The 11,496-nt window shown below is 32.1% G+C and overlaps 2 protein-coding genes across 6 annotated transcripts; both read right to left on the bottom strand.

Annotated features, from left to right (window-relative positions):
* Positions 1–686: 686 nt before the first annotated feature.
* Positions 687–4,474, bottom strand: LOC8272421. 4 transcript variants are annotated; one of them, XM_002516620.4, is made up of 3 exons: positions 4,286–4,446; positions 3,710–3,934; positions 687–1,316 (listed from the first exon to the last, which is right to left on the bottom strand). In XM_002516620.4, exon 3 carries the CDS (start codon positions 1,285–1,287, stop codon positions 898–900), a length of 390 nt encoding a protein of 129 aa, XP_002516666.1. In that variant the 5' UTR covers positions 1,288–1,316; positions 3,710–3,934; positions 4,286–4,446; the 3' UTR covers positions 687–897. The 4 variants fall into 4 exon arrangements, with proteins under 4 accessions (XP_002516666.1, XP_015573222.1, XP_015573223.1 ...); XM_015717736.3 differs by having other exon boundaries at positions 3,710–3,942; positions 4,286–4,444; XM_015717737.3 differs by having other exon boundaries at positions 3,710–3,770; positions 4,286–4,442.
* Positions 4,475–6,185: 1,711 nt separating this feature from the next.
* LOC8272422 (protein DEFECTIVE IN MERISTEM SILENCING 3) lies at positions 6,186–11,038 on the bottom strand. Of its 2 annotated transcripts, XM_015717739.2 has the most exons (8): positions 10,886–11,038; positions 9,923–10,033; positions 9,615–9,729; positions 8,815–9,049; positions 8,274–8,465; positions 7,871–8,191; positions 7,220–7,439; positions 6,186–6,757 (listed from the first exon to the last, which is right to left on the bottom strand). In XM_015717739.2, the coding sequence occupies exons 1-8, from the start codon at positions 10,916–10,918 to the stop codon at positions 6,731–6,733; spliced, it is 1,254 nt and encodes a 417-aa protein (XP_015573225.1). In that variant the 5' UTR covers positions 10,919–11,038; the 3' UTR covers positions 6,186–6,730. The 2 variants fall into 2 exon arrangements, with proteins under 2 accessions (XP_015573225.1, XP_048226036.1); XM_048370079.1 differs by lacking the exon at positions 10,886–11,038 and having other exon boundaries at positions 9,615–9,774; positions 9,923–10,039.
* Positions 11,039–11,496: the final 458 nt, after the last annotated feature.

Raw genomic sequence — 11,496 nt, forward strand, 5'->3', positions numbered from 1 at the left:
ACATTAAAAAAAGGTGTGATAGAATTATCTTGTAGTATATATCATTACATGTAATATAGATAAATAAAAAATATACATAAATAGTCATATGATGAAATGCTTAAAAAAATAAATTTTCAATTTTGGTTAATAATGTATCAACTTATTAATAATAAATTATTAATATTAGTATAAAATTAATTTAAATTATGAGAATATTGAATTCAATTATTTAAAAATTTAAAAATTAACTCAATTAATACATTTATAGATATAAATGGATTAGTTAATTTTTAAAAATAAAATTTAGATGAATGAATTATAATTTAAAAATTATATAATTTTACATTAATAATATTTATTATTCTAAATTTAATAATTATTTTTTTCATTATTAACAAGTTCAATTATTAATATTCATGTACAAACGACGGTCAATAAGAAACTAGAAGTGAAATCTTAATATTCAGTAGCAAGTTTAAAGCCATAGAAGCCGCAGGCGATTACTGACCTGCATTATGCCCATATGACCAGCACTATATTTCTCCACCACACAACACTACAGGCAAACTATACATCATCCTTGATCTGCCAAAAATGGAGGAACTCCAATATGTATGGCAGTCAGGCCGTAATATTACGGCATCTGCAGAATCCTAATCCATTCAACCTAATGTCAAAACGGTCAGAGAAGCCACAATAGTGCATGTTTCGAATGTGAACTTAATGTTCTGTCTCCATCATTTTATCCCATTCAAAGCAGAACACCGAATGTTTGTTTCCCTTGAACCAAAGAAATAAACAAAGAGTAACATAGTATGTATGTAAATTATACCAAGTTCATTCAGGAACAAAAGAGCTGCAGTAAAAAGCAACCTCTGAGAAAGGGAACGAGCATAGAGAGAACCATCAACTTATTTACTCCTTTATTTTCTTCTCTTCTTCCTTCATTTTCTTCTCCCATCTTCGCTTCTTGTACGCCTTCAACATATCTGGCATTTTCTCCATCAGTTTGGCGGTGTTCTGCCGTTTTTCTGCAGATATTTTATCACACTTGTGCCCTTTCATCTTCACTCTCATTTCTTTCCTCTCTGGATCATAAGGCCAATCTTGGCCTGCAAGCAGGACTTCCTTGCGAAGTCTAGCTCGTTTGCGAGCACTAATGTGAAGTGGTGTCCAAGCTCCTAGCTGCCAATAACCCCACACACCCTTGGATAACTCATCCTTATGTTTTGCCAATTTTTCTCTCCATGGATACTGGTATTCGGAAACAGCTTTAGCCACAGTTTTCAGAGCTTTGCTTGCCATTAATTTGCTTGTTCAGGTACCCCAGTTTACTAAAAATCAAGACAAGAAGGCAATATATTACTTGTATATACTTATGAAAGAAAAGACATTCACTAGCAAACAGCGAAAAGGGGAAAAAAAGAAGACAAGTGAGAAACATTCACTAAGGCCTTGTTTGCAGTATGTCATTTGAAAGAAGTCAATTAAATTCTTGCAAAATCATGTCACTTTTGGCATGATTACGTTTCTTTCGAAGTGCCTTGTTTTATTAGATTGAAAGAAATGAATGTAGCAACTATGATCTTACATTTGTTTCCTGTCGCTTTATATGTTCTATTTTGCGCTTCTTTGAAGAAGCGATAGACTTAAGGTATTTTTTGTTAAAGTAATTAGGGAAGCGGCAGCCTTTGTTTTCTGACAGGTTTAAAGCGGCAAGTTATGTTTTATTTGGTATTTTAGGGCAATAAATAACTTGGGTAAAATGGTCTTTTTAAACCTAAGTTTAATTAACTTAATATAAAATGAGGGATTACTTTAACAGCCGGCAGCCTTTCTTTTCTTTTTTATTCTTTCTTTGACTCTTCGTTTCTACTCTATACTATCTGCTGGAATTCTGCAAAACAGGTATTTTTATATTATTTCTATCATTAGTTTTAAGTATTAGATTTCTGAATAATTTCCATAGATTTTTTTTAATGTTATATGTTTTATTTTGTCTATATGAAGTGACTTTTTACAAACTTTGATTATCACTAGTATTATGCTTGCCAAAGATTTATGTTTCTTGACATATATTTCTAATTTACTTTTTTATTATTTTGTGTCTTGTTTCGTTCAGGCGAGCGCTTTGCGCTTCAAGGCGATAAGAGGGCATTATCGCCTTGAGTGCGCCTTTCGCTTTTAACTACACTGATGGTATCAGATCATTCAGGTTGCCATGGATTCTTTTTACACAATCAGACACAAGAATTAACATATGGGTCTAATGAGAAAAAAACATTCACTACTGAGAAAACCAACAGAGAACCTAGGAATTAACTATGGCTAGAATACCCACACATTTAAGGATATCTAAACCTGAACCTGACTAAAAAATACATACCCAAATTCATCCCAAGTCTATTTAAAATTTCCTTTATTATCCAAACCCGTCCCAAATCCAAATAGAAATGCACGTATACTACCCAAATCTGCCCAAATCCATTTAATATATAGCTCTTGAAATATATTTTATGGCTATTTAACTACCCTACCCATTAATTACCTGTTTATGTGAACGTTAGAGTAATTGGATAGATACCCATTTACCGATCATGTTTAAAATAATTGAACTCTAAAATAAATTAACAAATATTAATGAAAACAAAAAAAAAGAACTACAAATTAAACTAATAAAACAAAAAAATACAAAAGTTAGACTAATCAAATCCGAAATTAAAGTTCAACATATTAGTACAACTCAAGCACAAAATTCTTCTTATTTAAGATGATGTTCCAAATCATCAAACACATAGTCAGATGCAATATTTAATACTCCTATTCGTGCATCTTCCAACTAAAAAAAATTAATAAGCATAGAAATAGTAGATCTTAATACATTCATAATATCTGTGTTTTAAATTTTAGAACCTATAGAAAATTAAAACTCAACAAGTTAAAGCATTTCTGTGTAATCGGTTCAAGTGCCAAAACATTTCTCACTTACAGCTAGTAAGAAATCTAAATCAGAAATTCCACTTGGTATATTAGAACTATGTTGTTTACCAAGTAAAGACAACTCAGTAATCACCAAAAATGACAGATTGCTAAGGAATACCAATTTCAGAATCTTTAAGAGCTAACAAATGTGATAATCAGACAAAGCAAAGACCCTCCCCTTAAACTACTAAATACCTAAGTGTATGAATTCAGAATGACCATAAAAATTGAAAACCAAAATGAATATCTTGGAAAGAATCACCCAAATCAGTAGCTGCAATGGACTAACATTATCTACAAAATACTATCTTAAGTAGGTAAAATTGTTTACTAGTGAGCACAGCACCAACACCCTACATTGATGCAGAAAACTCAACTAGCCAATGTATCTAATAATTAGAAAGAACTTCCACTAAGAAGTGATAAACTTGAATAATTTCACAGGATGAACTTCTAAATTAACTTAGTGCATAATTAATTAATGGCAGGAGGGCGAAATGAAGGATACCAATCGCAAAATAAAAGGGTTTTCAGGTTTTCTGTGGCTAATTTAAGTGTCCAGAAATAGAGAATTTTTCTAACTAAACCATAGTGAAATGAATCTAAAGAACAGAATTTGTGCAACAGGATAGAGTGACGGTGCTTAATTGAATTTCAGCAACTATGTGCTTTCTAAACTTGAGAAACTGAGTAAGTAAAATTCAACACACTGAAAGACAGTAGCAATAAGAGAGAAAGAAGTTACCGCATCAAGAACAACGAGGATAGAAGAGAGGGATTGGTAGGAGCAGAAGCAACAATTACAGCTGTGGATGGGAGCGGCGATCACAACAAGCACAAGGATTAGCGATCACGACGGCAGCAACGAAAAGTTAATGGGGTTGAAAAGAAATGAGTGGATGACTGCCACAAGTTAGACGGCAATCGAGGCGGCGGGTAGTTCTTGACAAAATGGGCACTGATTTGCAGTCTGTCATCCTTCGGTTGATTAGGATATAGACGCAAGAAAAGAAAGACAGCCAAAAATGACCAAAACGACAACATAAGAAATTTACAGTCAACAAACCAAATTTTCTTGCATCTAAAAATATAATGCAATTCGGCCAAAGATATAAAAATGAAAAGGCATCTTATGTGCTAAGATAGCCGGAATTAAATTATAAGAATTTTTTAAAAAAAAGCTCTTTTGAATCTAATATGAGACGCATAAACCATGGCTACTGTCTTCAATGAAATCAATCAAAGAAAATAGAATTGGAGGAAACCCATCAAAATAAAGAGGCAATGAACACAAAGTAAAATCAAAAGAATACTCAAGTACCTGAAAAAAGAAGAAAACTCAGTAGAGTGGTAGAATACAGCGAGCAGCAGGTTTGAAGAAGAAGAAGAGATGCCTCCGTCGCTCGAGGTAAGAGGAGAAGAAGAAGGAAGACTGCGTCACGGCGAGGTTAGAGACTTAGAGGGCGATGGACGCTTTATTGAAAATAAAATTAGGGTTTCTGTCACGTGTGTTATTTGTTTTAATGACTTGCATTAAAACTTTTTAATCAACAGTTTAAATTTTCATTAAAACAACATCATTTTTTTAACATTATTAATATTTTTATTTTTCAAGTAATTTAAAGTTAAATTTTATGTTATAAAGTGAAAATGAAACTACAGATAAAAATTTGATCCATATATATAAAAAATGATAAAATATGAGTGCTACTTAGTGTATTAGTTTAATAGTAAAGATGATATTATTCAGAAAATAAAGTTTAAAATTTAAACTCTACTAAATAAAATAAATAAATAAATAAATAAGTAACTATATATTTAATTCAATTATATTCTTTATATTTTAATATTGTGTGAATAAGTTATTAGTATATTTTGATATTCCATAGTTAGTATCATAATATTTAATGGACTAATACTTTTCATTTGTGATGATTGATAAACACAATGTTAATATCATTAAAAGAAATTAATTAAGAATATTTTATTAATTAATTAAAAAATATATTTATTAATAAAATTAATTTTATAAATCTGATTAATACTAATTTAGAATTATATTAATAATATTAAATATTTATATTTTTTATTTTTTAAAATTTATAAAATTTATTTATAAATTTAAAGTTTATGTACTTAGGGCTGGTTACAGTTTAGGAACGGTTCAATAGAAATTGGAACTGGACTAGAACTACCTCTTAGACAGTTCAAGGTCGGTTTGGGAGGTCTTAATTTTCTTGAACTTAATTAAAGTTCCTATATATCTTCTTAATTTTCTTGAACTTAATTAAGGTTCCTCTTAAACTACCTCTTGAACTTAATTTTCTTACCAATAATTAAGGTTCCTATATATCTTCTTTAGATTTAGAGTAATCAAAACCACACAGTTATTTTATCTATTTTAAAAACTTATTTACCCTCTTAATCACTTCCTACGCCGGAAGTAGAACTCTCTTCGCTTGTGTGGTTCTTCCTTTATAAATATTATTATTTATTATTATTAACTTTTTATTCATTATCATTTTTCATTCGTCAAATATTTTTAATATTATTTATGTTATTATAATTATTATATGTATTACTATTGATATTTAAAAAAAGTTAATTTTATTTTTAATTGAAATAATAAATTAAGTTATAATATAATATAATAAATATTCTTACTATTTATTGTTATTAATTCTTTTTCAAATGGAGGGTTTAGGACCGGAACTGCCGGTTGCAGATCTAGTAACTGTTAAATTGGTATATGGACCAATTTTAGTCAATATTTAATTGGTTCGTGGCCTGATTTATATATGCTTTGACGAAAAGTAAAAATTAATTTAAAAATTCTATATAATCAAATTTACAATAAAAATCGAATTTCTTAATTGAAATCAACCAAACGAATTTCTTAATTGAAATCAACCAAATATATTATTATTTCAGAGAATAAAACAAATTTCTTAATTGAAATCAACCAAACATATGAATTTCTTAGTGGACTTCAACCAAACATAGTATTAATACCAAAAATAATTTCTTTTAAAATTTATTATAAATAAAGGATGATCTCCTAAAACTTGGAACTTTATTAAAAAATTGAACCGAAACTGGTCCCTTTGGTATAAGCAGTTCCGGTCTGATATTCGCGGGTTCCCAAGCGGAACTGTGTTGAGAACTGGCCGCCCGTGACCGGGTCTAGACACAACCCATTTGCCATCAATTGCAATAGAATGTCTTACAAATTTATTTGGACTAATATTAAGTATCCAAATTCAAGTATTCAATGATAGTGGAAAACATACATACCCGTTAATTTATGAAATGTTACACCATCTAACTTATGAAACTGTTACCTTCAGAAGGTTACAAAGTTAAAGTCAGCCTCTCATGTGCAAAAGAACCAGAAGACATGTCATGTGCATAGAATTTGGTTGAACATGGAAAACAAACAGAAAGCACTGATATATAGAGAGAGAAGAGAGTGACTGAACTAAATTGATGCACTGACTGCACTTTTATTTTTCCTTAGTACAAAAATTTGTCCTCAATGGACAACTAGGTACCAGAACTTTTCCCCACAAGCATACAGACCACTTCTGCTTCAGGATACTTGACCTAACAGAATGAACTCGCTCTTGGTAACTGAGAAATGCACGCTGATACATACCCAGATAGGTAGGAAAACAGTTAAGAGAAAAGCTCTAATATACGTTGATGGTGTCGGCAAGTCATTCAAGTTCCTATTCTCTTTACGGGTAGAATTTCTTCCACCTAATTATCATCTTGGTCCTGCCTGTATCTGAAGCTGCCATTGTACCAAGACATAAATGAGAAACCTTTTAGTTACAGCCACTGAAAAATGCACCAACTATATGATCGGAAAGAATAATTTCTCACAATTCAACAGTTAAAATAATCATCTTGGAAAATTTGCAACTTTTGAGTAGGTAAGAGTGTATAACCCCAAATAAGTTTCTAACCTTTCCCTCGTCTAAAAGACCCTCAGTTTTAAACACTAACATGTCGGGAAAGCTCAGCAATTCATTCAACTCTACGCATTAAGACAGCTAGCATTCCAATTGAAGGTAGCATGTAGATGTGCATTCACTATGCCACTTTATTATGAAAATTGAAGTATAAGTTTCTGCTTGGTGTAGGCTAACTTCAGTAGCATGACAGAGATTTTCTCAGGGTAAATTTTTTTATTAGTGATAATTACGATGTAATCAAGGCAATAAATGCACGCCAAAATAATTCAAGGGAATACCTGGGTTGCATATGCTGAGCTTTCAGCCAGGAACTTAACAAACTCTTCCTTCTTCCTCTCAAAATTGTATTTTGCAGAATTCCACAGTGCTTGTTCTCGCTTAATATCCTCTGTAATTTTGTCCTTTTTCCATGTCATCTCCTTGAGCTGCTTCTCAGTTTCAAGGTGGTTGTCAGGTGGATTCAATGAAGGTTTAGGGAATTGTACATCCACATTATTCCTACAAATCATACAATTTCCAGAACAAAGATAAAGATAAAATAAAACATATATGTTTATCCACTTGCAAGATGCAAGGATAAGCATTTAACATACCATATTATAAAAAATATATAAATTGCTTATATGGATCTATATAAATCAAGAAACATGTGCATGCTGGTATCTCTGAATATCATGAGTTAACCTTTAGAAGATGACGGATTTGCCAGAAAGTCTAGCAGTTGTAAAAAAGCATAGTTGAACTAATATGGACACAAATGATAATCTATAGTGACAGAAAAATCCTTTCATCAGGCATTTCAATTACATGAAAATCAAAACATATCTCAACATACAAACTCGAATTAAAGATAAGATGCATTATGAAACTCAATATCATATGTAATTGAAAACGAAATGTCATTCGATTGCAAAAACAAAGCTGCTTACGGATTTCCCAGGGAAAAAAAACCAGTAGCCTTAATTATTCCTCCATCCATTGAAATGGCTCCATCACTTATGCAAGGAAGAGCTAGTAACATGTCCTCCCTTCTTTTATAAACTTGCAGACGAGAGAAGAGGTTATAGAATAGAGTCTCTCTGAGACCATATCCACTGGATGTGACATACAACAAGTTTGTACAATCCAAATCGATCATATTTACAGCAAAGCCAATAAATCCAGGTGGGCACTCCCCATTGGACAATTTTGGCTTTAGAAGATCAAGCCTCCTTTGTGGGTCATCAGCCAAAAATTCGCCACAGTAAGGTCTACAAAAGATAAAAGAGCTATTTTTGGAAATTTTAAACATTAAAATGCTGAATTTCAAAAGATAATATAAGAGATTCATGCCTTAAATCTTCAAGACAAATTACAAGAAATCGACCATCAAGAACCCTCCCAATAGAGGCACCTAGGCCATGAAGACCAGAGCCATTATTTATGTGGCCTTCTGTGTCATAGGTTTCGAGAGCTCTAATGTCTTCATAAGTCCTGCAAACAATTGCTAGCATAGACTCTATTCCCAAGTACTCTGCAAAAAGCCTGCAATCAAGAAGCAAAAAGGTAAAGAACATCAAGAATGGTGCAGGGTTACCAATGAAATTATCAAACAGGCCAGACAGTAAGGAAGTAATATCATTTATTTATATGAAAACTAGTCAGCCATCTCATGGACTTGTGGATCACTTAACTCCACCATCTTTATATGAGATGAGGCGCAAATAGTTATATCAGCAATGAATTCAGCTGACTCTATCTTTTATTTGAAAATACTCTGTCTATTTTATTAGACAAGACATCACACAGTAAACACCCGATATAAGGTCATAGTCCATGCAAATCTGCAGCTCATTAAATATTGATAACAGGTAACATGTAAATTCCAACTGACCTGCTAAGATTATCATCTTCTACTCTGCCAAGAGTAGCAACAATACCAAGCACACCCTTGGTGCATGAAAGATTAGAAGCATGAGTGCCATGACGCATTCTCAGCTGGCACAGAATGCCTGCAGCAGACTTCTCGTGCCGTAGAACCTGTTCTGTTATATCCTCCTCGCTCTGATTGGAGTTGTGAGCATTTTCAGTATTAGGCGGAGTTGTGGCATGATACTTACCAAGAATAACTGAGAGAAGATTGTCAGTGAAAAAAAATTGCAGGTATGAGAAGAGATGAAACTCATCATGTATGATAACCAACAGGCAATATTCAAAATGTTTTACAATTCTAAATTGAAAATACTTCTTGTTCCATATTGAGCAGCCTTGATCTTATTGACCAAAAAAAACCCTGACTTGAACTTGAGATCATGCTAAGTGCTACTTCTACGCACATGATTTCGAGTTTATATCTGGCAGAACTTCCATGACCAAATACAATATAGGACGTCATTAATTTAAAAGACTGAAAAGGCCGCGTTAATTGGATCCTAACCAATTGCATGCTGCCTGGAGAACCACTTATTGCTGACCAAAAATTGCAAGCAGGCGACACTGAATCTAATAGCCTAGCTAGTTGATTGCATTTGAAGGTTGAATGCAATGCATCATATATTGACAATCTACATGTAACCCTGGATATACTTTCACAGTTTCACCCACATCAATGGCATATTGCACACTTCTCATTAGCTATGTAAAGTTCTAGACTGATTTATCTTCCATGATGGAAAAGAAAGGAAATAAACATACCTTGCAAATCAAGAATGGCATCTTCTAATTTGTTTCTCTGGCTTTTCAGTAATTTCACATTATCCTCATGCTGCTTGATTTTAAGTCCTATCATGTGCAAATTATCTTGAAGTTTCTGCACAGGTTATATCATTCCGAAGTTAGTATGTTTACCTATTTCCTGTCAAATTACAGAGAGAAATTCAAATTTCAAATTTCAAAATTCACATTTTTAAGACATTTTTACCTCCATATAACCATAAGAATTTAAATAAGAAAATAAATAACACATACAGCAGACAGAACTGCAAAGCTGATGTGTGCAGTACCTTAGAACTGTAGATAATGGATTGTGCCTGAATAAATCCACCATTTTGCACTTCGTCCCTAGGAACAATACTAGTTTCTTTCTCATCCACTTGTATCACTATTGAAGAATCCTACAAGCATAATCTCTTATAAAGAATTGAAAGCTAAAACAAGAAAAATTACCTTAAATTTGCAGATATTGTTTCAATCAAACCATAGAATCTAGTGCACCATTGTATCCCGAAAACAATAATAATACTAAATGAAAATAAAAACAAAGAATTAAAATTCTTTGAAGCTAAATTTATTTTCTTTCCAATCTCATGCCATCTTTAGTCTTAGTTTAATTTTCTTTGACAACAAGAATGAGAGAATATAGATTGTGTCCACTCAGCTGCAGATTCTTAATTATATAGGGAGTAACTACCGAGAACGTGTCTGACTCAAAACTACAATTCCCAACTTTTATAATGCCTTAAATACCATATTCATAGAAAAAGGCTATTTGACAGAAAATATCAATATAATTGACCACTCAAAACCAACAGTGATTGCGAAAAAGTTCCATTAGAACACATATAAGAAGTAACAAACTAATTTAAGCATTACGAAATTAAGGAAATACAAGTGATTTCACACCATTAAAAAATAAACCTTAATTCATAAGCATTACCAAAATTACCCAATTTACTAAACAATCAATAAATGTTTCTTAAAGTCCTATAAGGCAAATTCGAGCTTTCAACTAGCTAAAGAATAGTAAAAGAAAAGCATGCATGTGAAACCCTAACACTCCATTTGGTTTCCAAGAAAATGTGGGAAAGAAAAGAAAAGGTAGAAAAATTTAAAGCGAGAAATTCAGTTCTAAACAGTAAAGAATCACCCAAAATCCAGCTGATTCTTTCTCCTATTCTTGACAAGGTTTTCTTGGAAACCAAACAGAAATTAGGAAAAAAGAAAAACCAATTAAAGAGACTCCAAACCTGGTGGTGGTGATGGTGGTTGGGTTGAAACATTGTTGTTGGAGAAGCAACAGAGAGAGATTTTGACTAAAAAACTATTATTATGTCACTATTTTTTCAAAATTTTTTAATTTAAATTTTTATCCGATTTTCAAATCTTGGGCTTCTGTGCGTGTGTTTGGCTGATGTGATGTATAATGGGCTTTTGGAGGCCGACCTGAAATGGCAATGAGCGAATCGAGGTGGGTTTGACCCCATATCTGCCCCGTCAAGTGCTGTCGGATCGAGCACGTAATATAAGAAAAAATTAAAGAGAAATTAGGCGATATACTATATTTATTTTATATATTTTATATATTAAAAAATATTTTTATTAATTTTTAAATTTGATTATTTAATATTTTAACTATTATTGAGTATAATTGAAGAAAATAAACTTATAAAAAATAAATATAAAAATAGTTCGGATATAATTCGGGGTGAGAATGGAACAAAGTGGCTTAAACTCGTTCCGGCCCTATCACTAGTAGCAGAGTGAAGGAATAAATTGGATTACGAGTATACTTATGGATCTGGAGCAAATTGCCATCTCTAGAGGTGGTTTGTGTTGGAACATCCTAATAATACTTTAT

Source organism: Ricinus communis, chromosome 1 (assembly GCF_019578655.1).
Source record: "Ricinus communis isolate WT05 ecotype wild-type chromosome 1, ASM1957865v1, whole genome shotgun sequence".
Classification (NCBI taxonomy): domain Eukaryota; kingdom Viridiplantae; phylum Streptophyta; class Magnoliopsida; order Malpighiales; family Euphorbiaceae; genus Ricinus; species Ricinus communis.

Excerpts from the sequence above, each read along its gene's own strand:
- LOC8272422 (XM_015717739.2), bottom strand. The coding sequence starts at position 10,918 with ATGTTTCAACCCAACCACCATCACCACCACCAG. Across the intron at positions 10,034-10,885 it reads ACCACCATCACCACCACCAG|GATTCTTCAATAGTGATACA; the intron begins GTTTGGAGTCTC and ends TTATGCTTGTAG. Across the intron at positions 9,730-9,922 it reads CCATTATCTACAGTTCTAAG|AAACTTCAAGATAATTTGCA; the intron begins GTACTGCACACA and ends TAACCTGTGCAG.
- LOC8272421 (XM_015717738.3), bottom strand. The coding sequence starts at position 1,287 with ATGGCAAGCAAAGCTCTGAAAACTGTGGCTAAAGCTGTTTCCGAATAC.